The following is a 16,972-nucleotide window of genomic DNA, read 5'->3' on the forward strand; positions in this document are numbered from 1 at the left end:
CCCCGAGCCCCTGGCCGCCGGAATCGGCACCGCCGGCGAGCCGCCTCCCCCTCCCCTGTTTCCCAGCGCGAGGGGAGGAAGAGGACAGGGCATTATGCCCAAAACCCCCTAGCCTTCCCTGTTTTGTAAAAGAAACCCCCACCCTTTAACCTTTTCCCTAAGAAGCCCTTCCTGTTTCCTTATTTTGCAAACAAGCCCTCCAACTTATAAACCCAATAATAAAAAACCCCTACACTTTTTCTAATAGGCCAAGTATTTTTAGAATTTTTAACCAAGCCCTTGCCCCCCAAGAATATTTACAAAGAAGCCCCTGGACCCCGGTTTATCCCTAATCACTCCTTTAACCTATTTCATGCGCCAAACGACTTCGGATCTACCTAAAACTTTACCACACCTCCCATGACATAATGTGGTCCATGCCATTAGAAAACCGCCCGAAAATATTACTCCGAACTCCATAACTTAATTATTCCTGATTCGAGCTCAACGATAAATCTTTTATTGTCTGTTCTTGATTGTGTGCTGTTTGTATGCGTCGTAGACCATGGTGTGAACGAAGGAAAGCCCGTGGACGAACAGTACTGCGAACACGCGAACGAGGACCAGTTCTGCGACCGAGCCCGAAGGACAGTGCTTCGACCAGGACCTCCCCGAAGGCTTCGAAGACGGCAAGTTCAATCCCGCCCTTTGATGCATGTTTCAGTCCTAGTTTTTATAAACATAACCTGTTGGCCTGCTTTATAAAATTGTATATGTTTTGCCTGCATGAAAACACGGTTGGATAGCCACCCCTTGATTTGTTATAACCATTCCTTGACCACCTAGATTAATGTCTGATTTTGCTTGGATGTTAATCGCTATTAGAACGCTTAGGACTATACACATAATGCTATTTGTTTTATAAAAGAAAATGTGTGAGTATGTTGGGAAGGGATAAAAGCGGTGTTTTTTTTTTGAAAAGTGAGTTTTAGACGGGATGGATGGCATTTCCTGCGGGATTTGCCATTTGGTGTGCTCGTGCCTGTGTGGCAGGGCAAGGAAGGGAGATATCCATCTTGTCACAACTAAGGACCGAGTTGGTGTGTCATCTCACCTAACTCCACTATCGTGATAGCCATCAGGAGGGCTTAGCATAAACCCCACTAGTTGATGTGATAGCCATCAGGAGGGCTGAGAGCAACGGGTGCCCAAGGAAAAGGGATAGGCTCAGTGTGACTTATACCCCGGTTATACCTCAGAGTTAGGTCGATGACCCCTTGGTAAATCCCGTGATGACAAATCAGGTCTAGCTAAGGTGGGTAATGGCTATGTCGGGATCTACACCGACACTACGGTGCTCGTGTTGTGGTACCCGCTGTTGGGGTAAGTTGCACACCTCTGCAGAGTTAAAAGCTATTCGAATAGCCGTGCCCACGGTATTGGGCGAGTTACGGTGTGGTCACATAAACTAGTGTTTCTTTGGGGATGGGTTAGCGTGAGTTGTTTTGGAATTGTGTCCGGCAGTTGTGCCGTGTGCTACGACGGACAGGGAGTCCGGTAGCAGTTTAAAACTTGAACTCCGTGTTACTCAATTCAAAAACTGGTTTCTGATGTTTTCGGCTAAACGAACCCCTGCATAAAATTTAGCTTTCCGCAAAATAAACCGTAACCTTATCCTTGTTTTACCTGAACATGCTATTCTGATATAACCCCCTCCGTGGGTGTGGTTGGACTTGCTGGGTACGTTTGTACTCACCCCATTCTTACTTTTTACAGAAGAAAACCCAGACTTCGTACCAGACGACGCCGAGTAGGGTTATCGTTCTACACCCAACCTTGCCTGTGGAACCGGCCCTGTTCGAGAAGATTTCGCTGACGCAGTACTCTGAGCCCGAGCTAGATCCCATGTGGGTCGCGCTCTGGTGTTATATCGTAGCTTGGTTACTTGTTATTATCATTTGTATCGAGTGTCCTCCTCGGAGGTTTGTACGGTAATGAACCATCTGATGTAATAAATGTGGCATCAGCCTCCTGGGACTGATGTTTGTATCACATTTAAGTTCTCTTTTATGAGGGGACCACTTCATGACGCGGCTGTGGCTCCGGCGCGTTGCCGGGTTGCGTGGACGGCGAAGGGAGATGGAGCTTCGGCAGCGGGCTTTGTGGAGCTTGTGACAGTGGCGGTCCCTCGGTTGGGGCGGGCCGCAGTGATGGTGCCTCTTGAGGCGACGAACGCGTGCAGTGGGGTGCCGGCAATCCGGGCGAAAGCTCTCGCCAGATTCATTCTGGTGAAATGGTGGCGGCGCCTCCGGGCGGTCGCTCTCCCTGTTGAGGGTGTCATTTTGGAGTTGCAACCCTCCTGCACGAGATCTCTGGGTGAAAACCCGGTCCAGCTCCTGGACGAGCGACGGCGGCGTCTGTGGGCGTCGTGACCTCCTTGGAGGCGTCGTCTCTAGAGACACCGTTCGGCGACTTGGCCGGCCTGCTGCTTGGGATTTTCCTCGGCCGGTGGTGACAAATCTGTCGGAGGGCGTGCGGAGAAGAAGGGGGTTGCCTACCTCACGCCAAGACGCCTGCTCTTCTGTTGGTGGCCGGGGGTCATCACTCGGCTATTGTTCGCCTACGTGCAGCGTTCCGCGGCGCTTGGAGCTGGTTGGCAGTCTCCAGTGCGGTGCGGGACAGTGTTTGAAGGACGGCGCTAGCGGCAATGACAATCAGTGATGATTTGGCCTGCAGCGGATCGCGGCGGGGGTGTTCAGCACGGCTGAACCATTCCGGTGCGGTACAACGTCGGAAGACGGCGCGGGCGACATCTTCGGTCTACTGGCTCGAGGGGCAACGTCTACGTGCGAGGGGGGAAAGCAACGTGATGATTTTGAACCACGGAGGTGGTCTGGCGGCTTGGTTCAGTTCCCGGGGGACAGGGCACCTCTTCTTACTGTCTCGACGGCAATCCCTGAAACGAGTACGGAGCGTGGTGCCGTGTGGCGGGTTGGTGGTCCCGCACACGGGAGAGGCATGCTGAGTGGCGGGGTTGGAGGTCCCGCGCACGCGAGAGTGGCGTCCAATGGCGGAAGTGGCGAGGCCCCCGCGCGTTGGGTTGCTCCAGACTTGGTGTTTTTCATGCCGTTGGGCGGTCGGTTTGGGTTGCAGTACTGCAGTGGCCTCCTGGTGTGGTAGTGTCTGCCCCTTCTGCTCCTCTATCAACACTAGAACACTTCAGTTGTTTCGATAGCTGCAAGAGTGCAATGGTAGGTGGAAACTGCGGTTGTGCCTTTTCTCCTCTATCGTCGTTGTGATTAGAGTTTGGTCGTGTTGATGTCTCAATCCAACCGGCCCAGTGAGTATAGTTGAGCGGTTAACCCGTGTTGACGTCCCAATCCAACCGGGCGAGTTTGTTGTTTTCTTTTCTTTTTGTTTCCTGCCTATGGCCTCCCAGGGCCGTAGTCTGGTTATTTTTCTGCTATATCAATAGAAACACACTCGTCGAGTGCCGTTCGTTCAAAAAAAATTGTACAGATCTACGTGATCGAGTCGTGGACGGAGGGGAGTTGGTCCGACTCGCATACCGAATGGACTAAAGCCCACCTGTCAATAACATAGGCGGACCAAACCAACATACCAAACCAAAAATTTGGGTGGAAACCTTACTCGCCTATGTTATTGACGGGTGGGCCCACGGTCCATCAATCGGAATCCTAATCGGAATCCAAATAAATCAATTGAAATCCTAATAGGAACCCGAACAAATCAATATGAATCCCAATACATCGAAAACCGGACAATTAATACCTCACGCGGTCACGGTACATGTTGTACATGGAGTTTCCACCGAAAAAATTATTGAGCGCATATATTTATGGATAAATTTATATTATCCCTAGCAACGCACGGGCAAAATGCTAGTATATTTCTAAAGCAAGCAATGATTCCACGATCCTTTAATCAGAATCCAGATAAATCAATCAGAATCCAAACAAGTCATTCTGAATCGCAATCGGAACATAGACAATAAACACCTCGCGCGGTCACGGTACAATTTGTTCATCATAGAGTGAAAGAATATAAAATTGGTAGTCTCATGTAGATATGGATAAAAAATTATATTAACCGCAGCAACGCACGGACTCTATACTATGCTAGGGATAGATTAAGATATGGTGGGAATTGGCATGATTTGACAAAAGAAAAAGAAAAAATCACACCCTGCTCGAACATAAACGTATCGTTGGAGGCCAGCCGCAGCACTAGCGCGGCCCGGACGGGCTTCACAGGCCGAAAATAACTATGCATAAAGCATCTGGTTCTGGTTCTGGGACCTACAGATTTTCTGCGAGCACACCTTTCTTGCTTGTGGTTTTTACAATGTCGGTGTCATGTCCAATGTTTTATCAATATTTTGTTTAAAGCGACCTGAAACCTATTTGAAACTGGTTTGAATTTCATCCTACGTAAATGATATGTCGTTCTTTTATGGGCAATGTAAGCCCTGCTCCAGCTGTGTCCACTGTCCAGAACCGCTCACGTTCAAGTTCAGCTGAGAACGGTTAGGTTCCGTTATTTTAAACAGGTTTTCATGATAAACCATTGCGTGGAGAATCTGCTGTCTTTGCAAGCTAAGTATTTCATAATCCTACGCTTATTAGAAATGTAGGACTCAAGCCGCTTAGAAACAGGACGCAAGTTTCTGTGCTAGATAACTTCTATGGTAAGCAAAATGTTTCATGTTAGATTTTCATTTTTTTTTCACCTATCAGCCGCTTATAAGCGGAACAGCCAAGGCGTACCTTGATGCTACGGCGCGCTTACCATCACCATGACGCAGCGTTAACGGGACGACAATATATTATTTTTTTTTCACAACTCGCTACTTCATCCATACCTCTGTTTGTTGTGCTGTCGCTGGTGCTGATTTGTTGTGAGAGAAAAGTACTACTGGCTGGCGACTGCTGGCTGGTGCTGGTTTGGTGTGAGTGTTGGCTGGTTGCTGCGAACAGAGTGCATGTCTACTCAGAATCGGGTATACAGGCATCCTGAATTCTTAAACAGTATGAGGATTACTCCAAAAACACAAATGAGAAACTGTCTTTTACAATACTTTGCGAAAAACGTCGTTATCCTTTGCTCTCCTCAAAAGTATTGCACTACACCCATGCTAGTCACTCGTTCTGCACTTCTCCGGGACTCGAGGTCTGCACAAAGAACAGGACGATTTATTAGTAAACTGATTAGTCACATGAGAACAGGAAGTTAATTATAAACCTTAGATACGCGAATTCCACATTGCTGCTATTTATATGGGTTGATGTGTTCTACAGTAGTGCCATCAGTAACAGAACATGTACCGTTTTTTATGACATTAGAGCATTATTTTCCTTCCGGGCAGCAATACAACGTGGGTTGAGCTTACATATCTTTCAATCATATTTTCCCAAGAAAATCAAAGTTCTAGCAGCATGCCTGCTCATAGAGCTTCTAGTCAAAAACGGTTATAGGAAGGCAAATGCCTGTCCCCGGATGGTTATTTTAACTTCCACAATTCCTCAACCAGAATAGGTAAAATACGGTTTGATCAAAGAGAAGAATAAACAGGTAAGTTAGATGAAAATCAGTCAACCTTATATGCAACCATCCGGAAAACATCACAGAAAAAGAAATAATATACTAGCTGTGCAATTGGTCATCAGTTGTTTCTAGATCAGGTATGTTAAGAGATCCTTATTTGGAGGAACAAACAGTCATGATTCCAGATTTCGATGGACTATTGTTAGCATGCAACTCACAAACTTGAACTGCCAAGTTTGAAATATAGAAAGTTGCAAAAATGACATAGTTCAGAAGAAAAAAATAAATCATGCAGGCATGATACAACTACAATTATATTGGGCATAGTAGTGGCTGGTTGGACAATTGGACAAGAGCTGGACGATTATGACTATAGGCATTGAACAATAGCAAGTAATGGCAGTGAGTGACTCTCAGCAGAAATTCAGGATAACAAAGAGACTTCACTTGTTGAGTTGTTGTACACTTCAAACACCACTGAAGAACTACAAATTGACAACAACTTAGGAAGGATGACATGCTAAACATCAACACAAGTTCAGAACCTGTGGGAATCAACAGCGCATCTAATATTTTTACTGTAGTAAATTTAACAGACGAACTTCTGCTAGACTACCGATGATGCACGAGGTAAAATCTAGTGACCAGTTAGGCAGTTACCACCTAATGAATCATACACCACAAAAACAGAATTCACAATCGAAGTGGACAATCATACTCGGATCGGCCGAGATCTACCAGCCCCACTGCAGCGCAGCCTCCACACCACCCAATTCCACACAATCGCATGCAGTGTCACACAGAGAGTAGCGCGCACCGCAGATCAGCGAAGCACGATACCAAAAACAACCGGATCTAACGGAGGGGGGGCGAGGAAGGGAGCCAGAGGCGCGCACCTAGCTGGAACCGACGATGATGTTGTTGATGGGGATGAAGATGAGCTTGACGAAGAAGCCGACGAAGCCCATGACGACGAACCCGATCGCCGTCCGCGCCGCCACCTTGGTGAACTCTGCACACCGAGATCGCACAAACAACACCGTCAGATCTGGCAGAGGCGGAACCAAAACAGCACGGATCCGAACGGGGCGGCGGGGTGGAGGGAGCCTGGCACGCACCCTTGCGGTCGGGCTTGTGGCAGCGCTTGACGAGGCGGACGCTGTCCTTGGCGAAGTCGCGGAGGGGATCCACCACCGAGTCGATCGCGTCCATGGCGGCCGGGCGAGATCTCGGGGCGAGCACGCGGGGGAAGCGAGGGGTGTGGAAGGAAGCCGCCGCGAGCTTTGGGAAGTTTGTTTTGCCTTTCCTGACGGGTGGTCCCTTTATAAGCTAGTACGCATTTTGCTAGTTTGTTTGCTTGTTCAATTTGCTTGTCCGGATCAGGCCTGCTAATGGGTTGGGTTGAAACGGGTTTTATGGTGTGGGTTTTGAAATGGAGTGTGTTTGGATAATTTAAAATGGATTGTATTAGTTAATGGGGTGGGTCGGGGCGGGGTTCTATATAAATGCGGGTTATGGCGGGTTGGGGTGGGTTGAAATGGATACTTTTTACAAAATAGTATAACTATATATAAATGTGGGTCCCACGTGAGAGCTGGACTCTGAAATTAAAACCACGTGTTTATATCAGAAAATTTTATCGAAATTGACTGAATTTTGTTGGAGATGACTCAGTACGACTGGCAGCTATTTTGTGCAAAGCAGTGTGGCTAGAACTACCTGTGGGCCCCCACATGAAGAGCCGGACCCTGGAATTAAAACCTCGCGTTCACACTATAAAATTTTATCGAAATTGACTGAAATTTGTTGGAGATGACTCAGTACGATTGGCAGCTACTCTGTGCAAAGCAGCGTGGCTAGAACTACACGTGGGCTCCACATCAAGAGCCGGACCCTAGAAATAAAACCTCGCGTTCACACTATAAAATTTTATCGAAATTGACTGAAATTTGTTGGAGATGACTCAGTACGACTGTCAACTACTCTGTGCAAAATACAGAAGCTAGCGCACATGGGCCGTGATCCACTTTTGTTTGGAGTTATCAAGCAGTCATTATTCTTGCAACAACAAAAAAAGAAGATAACTTTGATGTACTTGCAAAATAAAATGTTTGGTATGCTTGTGTGGAACCCCAGAAGTAAGAAAAAGGAAATTACATTGTTTGAGCTTAGGCAATTATAAATCATTTTTCATGCAAATATACCTGAAAACTGACCACTTGATTATTGCATACAGAAAAATGAATTTGTTGCTTACCACAACGGCTTGCTTGTTATTCTACGAGACTAAAACCTACAAATCACACTCTAGCATAGACAGACTGTGATCCACTTTTGTTGAAGCTATATATAAACATACTTGAATGTAGTGTGCATGTGGGGGTATTGCTTCTATTTCCATGTATCTAGTGTGTGAAAACACCCCCCTTGTGGCGGGATACAGTCAAGTTTGGGAATCACCAAATTCGGAAGATGCTGCCCATTCCCCCAAAATCCTACGCTTCCAGACCACTAACCCACGTATTATTGTGGGTGTGAGAGAAAAAAATAGCAGCACCCCTAATTCTCTGCTTTGAGCCACACATCCCCCGAATCCTAAACAAATTCTAGGTGCTGCTGTTGGTAATGCTGAAAAATCACCCCCTCTGATTATGAACCTACACTTCCGCTGCATCAAACCCTAGAATATAAACTGCACAAATCAAAATCATATGTGGGGGGGGGGTGCGAGCTAAAACAATCATCACTCCAAACGCAATGCAGAGCCTGAACCCAAAAAAATGCAGGGGCTCCGTGGGCAGAGGGTTGGGGAATGGAGAGAGGGGGGAGACTCACTTAGCCTGCCGTCTGAGATTTCCACTCGCCGCACGCACGTATGCTCCAGCACAGGGGAATGCCTCTGATCGCTCGCCGCTAAAATCCACAAAACCATAGCACATCAGACAAAAGCGCGGCGGATAGGGGGAGCATCGATTAGGACAAACAGGGGGAGCCGTGGGGCTTCAATGCGTGCGCGGGGGGGGGGACAAGAGGGGGAATGCACACCTTGACCTGATCCAGTGATTCCGCGCACGAGCGACCCCCCCTCCTCTCACTGGTCGGCGCAAAAATGAGACCAAAAACCCCATCAGAGAAGCATCAGAAAAGGGGCGAATGCGCGTGTGTGTTGGGGATGAATCGCTCACCTCGCCGAGGGTACTGCACCGCGGATTCAGCTGGGCGCCATGGCGACGGGGAGCGAGGAATTGGGAGGAGGAATCACCGGGCGATTGCGAGAGAGGAACGAACCCTAGAGAGAGAGGGGTTGAAGGAAATGAACAGGCACGCGTCCTGATGTTTTGAATAAATTTCTTCACGCCCTCCTCCCTTCTGGAATATGGGACCATCCCAGTCAGGTGCCGCTCGTGCGTCCGGGGCCCTCTGTGTCGTTGGATTGAACGTGGACGCTGGATGAAAGCGGCCGTGCGGTCGGACAATCGTACGGCCAGCTGTATTGGAGTCATTACCATAAACAAAACGGTGGGGCTGCCGCGGGGGAATACGACCCCATAAAAAACGGAATACATGAATACAAGGAGAGAGGGTGCTAGCACATATCGCGAGACGGCGAAACCTGCGGCTGGGATATGCTCAGCTCAGCATGTACAAGAAGAAGAAGAAGATGTCTGACCTAATCTTCCCGCTCAGTTCAAGTCCTCAAGAACCATACAATGAATGCCCAGTACTACTCTGCATTATATTTTGTGTGTAGTGAGCAGGGTTTTATTTCCCAACCGGTTTCCGGTAACCGCCGGGCTCCGGTTCCGGTTTACCGGACCGGTTTGACCGGTTACCGGTGGAAACCGGTTGAATTCAAATCCAAATTCAAATAAATTCAAATTTTCCCGTGCAACCGGTTCCGACCGGTTTACCGGCCGGTTTGACCGGTTTGAAATTCAAAAGCTCCCGTGCAACCGGTTTACCGGCCGGTTTTACCGGTTTACCGACCGGTTTGACCGGTTTACCGGCCGGTTTGACCGGTTTGATCGGTGGGCCTTCATGGGCCGGTCCATTTTTTTTCTTTTTCTTTTTTGATTTAACTTTAAATTCCCACAAACTATACTAAATGAATGAATTTTTGAGAAAATTTGACACCATTAGATTCATCACACCTTGAAGTATTTTTAGGAATTTTTTGGGAATTTTTCATTTTTTGAATTCAAATTTAAAATTTGAATTTTGGCCGATTGGGTACCGGCCGGAACCGGAACCGGACCGGACCGGTTTGACCGGTAACCGGTCAAACCGGACCGGTTCCCACCGGTTTGGTTAACCTTGGTAGTGAGACGGATCGATTTGTCCAGATGTCCCGGTAGGAGTGCAAAGAGGTGACCCCCCTTAGATACACCTCCAACTCCCCTTAGATACACCTCCAACTCTTTTTAGTTCAAAATTTATTTTACACTATTTCGAACTAAAAAGGGTTGGAGGTGCACCTAAAGATCATCAAGTTGCACCTCTATGTCCCGGTCATTGCCCCTCTCACAAGCATGGTACAGTTATTAACATATATAAGTGATGACACAGTAAATCATTTAGTATATATAATGGTATTAATTCATGATCACACAACAATGCAAGTAAGTAGGTTACAAGCTCCCATTATTTACCACCACCCAAGAATACATATAAGTGGCAGCTTATTCAACTCATACGGAGTAGCGGTATGTAGGACGAGTTAAAAATAAATAGCCAAGCAACAAGCACACACACACTGCACGCGACACTCACGCTCATGCAGTGCATCCCGGGCATGGTGGTGTTCTGCATACGCGCGCGCGCGCTCAAGCGAAGCCCTGGCCGGCGGGCTTGCACACGATGGGGCCGGTGGACGATTCGAGGAGGGTGGATTTGGTGGCGAGGTAGCAGGTGCACTTGTGGATGATGCTGTGCACGACGACGAGGCCCTTCGAGGTGGCGACGACGCTGGGCGGGGTCGGAGGGGGAATGCGGATCGGGCCGAGGACGCTGCTGAGTTTTCTGGTGGTTATTGTACGTGCACCGGAAGATAGAGTAAGAGCGACGCAGTGCTTTAAATACTCAGGAACAGCTGCCTTGTACTCGGACAAGTTGCTAAAGCCGGCCGGGCATAGAGACACGGATGGCGGCGCCGGTGCGGGTGTAGGCGCCGGCGTCGGAGACGACGGTGTTGGAGCCGGAGCCGCCTGGGCCTTGGTAGAAGTAGCCGCGAGCGCGAGAGCCACCATGGCGAGGCACAGGAGCGCAGGGGGAGCAGCAGCCATGGTCTTCATCACCAAGGCCATTGCCAGCTGATCAGTATGGGATGATGTTCTCAACCGGAGTAGTGTTACTGTGGAGGTGCCTGCCCCTGCCTGCTCCAATGGCAGCCACCATGCAAGTATTTATAGCCAAGCTGGGCCTTCGGGGCAAGCAAGTTGAGGCCGCAGTTGCTTGCTGGATTGGCCTGTGGTGCACACGTGCAGTGCAGGCAGAGTCAGCCAGGGTAGGATAGTACTAGCAGATTTTTTCCGAGGGCGTTTTGATTTTTTCATTCCATCTCGTGCTGCAAAATAAAATTCATCAGAGTACTTGCGTTGTCATTTGTGGAGAGAGATGACGACGATGATTGCCATTTGTGGACCTCTGACGAGGGACTTGCAACTTGAAATAATGGGATCACGTACGCGTAAGAATAACGCACGCCTAACTTGCGTGCGTGCTCGTTAGTAAGTTTGATGGGCACGTACGCGCCGAACAGTGGGCGACGTTCCGAGACTCCAAGGTCCGTCTCTAACATAGCCTTGTGTAGGAATGGCTACAGTAGTTTTGCTTGCTGGCTGTGAGGCAGCGGCGGCGAGCGAACGTAGTCTAATGTATCACCCACCCACCAACCAGCATGAACCGTGTTATATATGGAAAAGCGGAAGACTAGAGGGAGAAACAATAATTATATAGATATACTAGGCAACTATGCCCATGTGTTGCTAGACAATAAAATGGTATAAATATTGGATACGTATTGTGCTCGTGTGTTAATTTGTAGAGATCTGACTCGCCCCCGCGTCGCCCCGCGTGGGTGATTCGAGCGGCCGCGGATCCCCGTCGCCTCCCACCCCCGACGACCCCTCTCGCCGCGCCGCTGCCCGAGCGTGCGGCCGGGAAGCCCGTGCGGCTCGTGATGAGGGCGGTGGCGGGCCCATCCCCGTCCTCCAGCGGATCTGGGCAGACGCGGCCGCTTCAGCCACCTGAGGGAGGCTCGCCGGCCTCGGCGGCGCCCGGCGCCGATGGAGCCCGTGGGGTCACGGATCCGGCCCCACATCTGCCGGATCCGGTGATTGCGCGGCCTAGGGCGGCACCGGCGGCGAGCTGTACGCGCAGGCACTGGAGGTGGTGGTGGCCCAGCGACCGTGGGCGCGTTTGAGCATGTGGGCGGCTCTGGAGCTGGGAGATAGTGCAGCAACGGCCCGTTGCGGTGCGGCTGCGGGCTGCGAGCTGGCTGTGCGGCGCGGTTGCGACCCGTCGCAGCGTCTGCAAGGCGACGGCGTGAGGGACGGCCGCGTGAAGATCGGCGGTGGCGTGGTTATGTGGCCGGGGTGGCTTGCGCGTGGCCTCGCCGGCGGCGCCATGGAGGTGTGAGACACGGCCCTGCGACCACGGCGGTTGCTGACGTGGCTCGGCGGTGTCTGCGACACGGCTCGGCATCAACGGCGGTTCCGCGGCTGGCTTGGCCCAGTTTCGCAGGGGCGCCATGCTAGTGCGGCCCGGTGGTGACGTGTAACATCCCAAAATTCGCTAAGTTGATTCGTACGCTATTTAGTTTCAAAATTGAGTTTTCGTCGTTGAGCTCAAGTTTTTCCTAAAGCCTAACCCTAATATTTCGGGAACTTTTCCCTGTTCCGCCCGATCTCCCGATCCCTGTTAGACCCGACCCCGACAACCAAATCCGCCGCCCTATTCTTCCTTGACCCGCGCGTCGCACTCACGTGTGCCCGGCGCCGCGCGTGGCCGACCGAGCGCCGTGTTTTCGGCGCGAATCTCTCTCCCTCTCTCTTCTTTCCCCTCTCTCCCCTTCTTTTCTTTTTCTTTTCTTCTTTTCCTTCTTTTTCCCTCTCCTCTCTCCTTCCCCGCGCGCTCGGCCCCCCCTTCTGCTCTGCCCCGCTCCCGAGCACACCCCCGAGCGCCGCTCGCCACGCGCACACCGGCCCGGATCCCCGACCTCGCTCTCCCGCGCGCGTCCAAGCCACGCTGCCCGGCCCCGCCTTCCCTGCTCTGCTCCGCGTGCCACCACGGCCGCTCCCTGCTTCCGCACGCGCGTGCCCGCCTTGCTTCCTGCTCCCGCGCACGCACACACGCGCAGCGCCCGCTGCTCACGCCGCGGTGCCCGCGCACACGCCACTGCTCCCTGCCCCACCGCGTGCACACGAACGCGCACCTCGCCGTGCCCGCGTGCGCACCGCGACGCCAACCGCCCGCGCAGCCGTGCCACGCCGCTCGCCCGCGACCCGCGCGCACGCGCCGACGCCCTGGGCGCACAGCACCGGTGACCTCGGCATAGCGCCGCCTGCGACGGTCGCCGCCTGCCCGAGGCGTCGCGTCACCTCGCCGTCCGCACCGTCATTGACGCCCGCACAGCGCCGCCTGCGCCGGTCGCCGCCCGCTCGAAGCATCACGTCACCAGTAGTTGCCTCGCCACCGCCCAGCTGCCGCCGTCCCCGCTACGCGCCACCACGGCCCACTGCTCGCCTCGACGCTCGGGCGGCACAGCGCCGAGCCCCCCCTACCGCCATTAAAGCCAGTCGCAGAGCCCACCAGGCCGTCACCGCCGCACTCCCACCTCCACCGCATTGACCGCCTATAAAAAGGGGACAAGGGGCACCCCCGAGCTCCACGACCCCCACTCCGAGCTACACAGCCCCGTGCCTCTTCTCTCCGAGCTCCCTAGCGCCGCCACCGGAGCTGCCTAACGCCGCCACCGCCTGCTCCCGCTGCCCCGCCTCCTCGCCGCGCCTCAGGCCAAGGTGAGAGGGGGAATCGAACCCCTGCACCCCGCTGCCCCTTTTCCCCTCCTCTCCGGCCGCCGCCGTGACCCCGAGCCGTCGGCCCAACGCCGCCACCGCCCCGCTACCGCACGCCACCGCGGCCAGGCCGACCCGGGCCACCTCCGCTCGAGCTGCGGCCGGGGATCGACCCCGCAGGCCTCCCCTCTCCTTTTCCCCTTACCCCGGAGCCGCCCCGAGCCCCTGGCCGCCGGAATCGGCACCGCCGGCGAGCCGCCTCCCCCTCCCCTGTTTCCCAGCGCGAGGGGAGGAAGAGGACAGGGCATTATGCCCAAAACCCCCTAGCCTTCCCTGTTTTGTAAAAGAAACCCCCACCCTTTTAACCTTTTCCCTAAGAAGCCCTTCCTGTTTCCTTATTTTGCAAACAAGCCCTCCAACTTATAAACCCAATAATAAATAAACCCCTACACTTTTTCTAATAGGCCCAAGTATTTTTAGAATTTTTAACCAAGCCCTTGCCCCCCAAGAATATTTACAAAGAAGCCCCTGGACCCCGGTTTATCCCTAATCACTCCTTTAACCTATCATTTCATGCGCCAAACGACTTCGGATCTACCTAAAACTTTACCACACCTCCCATGACATAATGTGGTCCATGCCATTAGAAAACCGCCCGAAAATATTACTCCGAACTCCATAACTTAATTATTCCTGATTCGAGCTCAACGATAAATCTTTTATTGTCTGTTTCTTGATTGTGTGCTTGTTTGTATGCGTCGTAGACCATGGTGTGAACGAAGGAAAGCCCGTGGACGAACAGTACTGCGAACCCGCGAACGAGGACCAGTTCTGCGACCCCGAGCCCGAAGGACAGTGCTTCGACCAGGACCTCCCCGAAGGCTTCGAAGACGGCAAGTTCAATCCCGCCCTTTGATGCATGTTTCAGTCCTAGTTTTTATAAACATAACCTGTTGGCCTGCTTTATAAAATTGTATATGTTTTGCCTGCATGAAAACACGGTTGGATAGCCACCCCTTGATTTGTTATAACCATTCCTTGACCACCTAGATTAATGTCTGATTTTGCTTGGATGTTAATCGCTATTAGAACGCTTAGGACTATACACATAATGCTATTTGTTTTATAAAAGAAAATGTGTGAGTATGTGGGAAGGGATAAAAGCGGTGTTTTTTTTTGAAAAGTGAGTTTTAGACGGGATGGATGGCATTTCTGCGGGATTTGCCATTTGGTGTGCTCGTGCCTGTGTGGCAGGGCAAGGAAGGGAGATATCCATCTTGTCACAACTAAGGACCGAGTTGGTGTGTCATCTCACCTAACTCCACTATCGTGATAGCCATCAGGAGGGCTTAGCATAAACCCCACTAGTTGATGTGATAGCCATCAGGAGGGCTGAGAGCAACGGGTGCCCAAGGAAAAGGGATAGGCTCAGTGTGACTTATACCCCGGTTATACCTCAGAGTTAGGTCGATGACCCCTTGGTAAATCCCGTGATGACAAATCAGGTCTAGCTAAGGTGGGTAATGGCTATGTCGGGATCTACACCGACACTACGGTGCTCGTGTTGTGGTACCCGCTTGTGGGTAAAGTTGCACACCTCTGCAGAGTTAAAAGCTATTCGAATAGCCGTGCCCACGGTATTGGGCGAGTTACGGTGTGGTCACATAACTAGTGTTTCTTTGGGGATGGGTTAGCGTGAGTTGTTTTGGAATTGTGTCCGGCAGTTGTGCCGTGTGCTACGACGGACAGGGAGTCCGGTAGCAGTTTAAAACTTGAACTCCGTGTTACTCAATTCAAAAACTGGTTTCTGATGTTTTCGGCTAAACGAACCCCTGCATAAAATTTAGCTTTCCGCAAAATAAACCGTAACCTTATCCTTGTTTTACCTGAACATGCTATTCTGATATAACCCCCTCCGTGGGTGTGGTTGGACTTGCTGGGTACGTTTGTACTCACCCCATTCTTACTTTTTACAGAAGAAAACCCAGACTTCGTACCAGACGACGCCGAGTAGGGTTATCGTTCTACACCCAACCTTGCCTGTGGAACCGGCCCTGTTCGAGAAGATTTCGCTGACGCAGTACTCTGAGCCCGAGCTAGATCCCATGTGGGTCGCGCTCTGGTGTTATATCGTAGCTTGGTTACTTGTTATTATCATTTGTATCGAGTGTCCTCCTCGGAGGTTTGTACGGTAATGAACCATCTGATGTAATAAATGTGGCATCAGCCTCCTGGGACTGATGTTTGTATCACATTTAAGTTCTCTTTTATGAGGGGACACTTCATGACGCGGCTGTGGCTCCGGCGCGTTGCCGGGTTGCGTGGACGGCGAAGGGAGATGGAGCTTCGGCAGCGGGCTTTGTGGAGCTGTGACAGTGGCGTCCCTCGGTTGGGGCGGCCGCAGTGATGGTGCCGTCTTGAGGCGACGAACGCGTGCAGTGGGGTGCCGGCAATCCGGGCGAAAGCTCTCGCCAGATTCATTCTGGTGAAATGGTGGCGGCGCCTCCGGGCGTCGCTCTCCCTGTTGAGGGTGTCATTTTGGAGTTGCAACCCTCCTGCACGAGATCTCTGGGTGAAAACCCGGTCCAGCTCCTGGACGAGCGACGGCGGCGTCTGTGGGCGTCGTGACCTCCTTGGAGGCGTCGTCTCTAGAGACACCGTTCGGCGACTTGGCCGGCCTGCTGCTTGGGATTTTCCTCGGCCGGTGGTGACAAATCTGTCGGAGGGCGTGCGGAGAAGGGGGTTGCCTACCTCACGCCAAGACGCCTGCTCTTCTGTTGGTGGCCGGGGGTCATCACTCGGCTATTGTTCGCCTACGTGCAGCGTTCCGCGGCGCTTGGAGCTGTGTGGCAGTCTCCAGTGCGGTGCGGGACAGTGTTTGAAGGACGGCGCTAGCGGCAATGACAATCAGTGATGATTTGGCCTGCAGCGGATCGCGGCGGGGTGTTCAGCACGGCTGAACCATTCCGGTGCGGTACAACGTCGGAAGACGGCGCGGGCGACATCTTCGGTCTACTGGCTCGAGGGCAACGTCTACGTGCGAGGGGGAAAGCAACGTGATGATTTTGAACCACGGAGGTGGTCTGGCGGCTTGGTTCAGTTCCCGGGGGACAGGGCACCTCTTCTTACTGTCTCGACGGCAATCCCTGAAACGAGTACGGAGCGTGGTGCCGTGTGGCGGGTTGGTGGTCCCCGCACACGGGAGAGGCATGCTGAGTGGCGGGTTGGAGGTCCCGCGCACGCGAGAGTGGCGTCCAATGGCGGAAGTGGCGAGGCCCCCGCGCGTTGGGTTGCTCCAGACTTGGTGTTTTTCATGCCGTTGGGCGGTCGGTTTGGGTGCAGTACTGCAGTGGCCTCCTGGTGTGGTAGTGTCTGCCCCTTCTGCTCCTCTATCAACACTAGAACACTTCAGT

At 52.1% G+C, this 16,972-nt stretch overlaps 1 protein-coding gene across 1 annotated transcript; it reads right to left on the reverse strand.

The window, feature by feature from the left end:
* Nucleotides 1-4,963: 4,963 nt before the first annotated feature.
* Nucleotides 4,964-6,902, reverse strand: LOC120704910 (protein transport protein Sec61 subunit gamma-like). The gene is made up of 3 exons (XM_039989450.1): nucleotides 6,663-6,902; nucleotides 6,441-6,556; nucleotides 4,964-5,171 (listed from the first exon to the last, which is right to left on the reverse strand). Exons 1-2 carry the CDS (start codon nucleotides 6,754-6,756, stop codon nucleotides 6,441-6,443), a joined length of 210 nt encoding a protein of 69 aa, XP_039845384.1. The 5' UTR covers nucleotides 6,757-6,902; the 3' UTR covers nucleotides 4,964-5,171.
* Nucleotides 6,903-16,972: the final 10,070 nt, after the last annotated feature.

This window comes from Panicum virgatum, chromosome 4K (genome assembly GCF_016808335.1).
Source record: "Panicum virgatum strain AP13 chromosome 4K, P.virgatum_v5, whole genome shotgun sequence".
Classification (NCBI taxonomy): Eukaryota; Viridiplantae; Streptophyta; class Magnoliopsida; order Poales; family Poaceae; genus Panicum; species Panicum virgatum.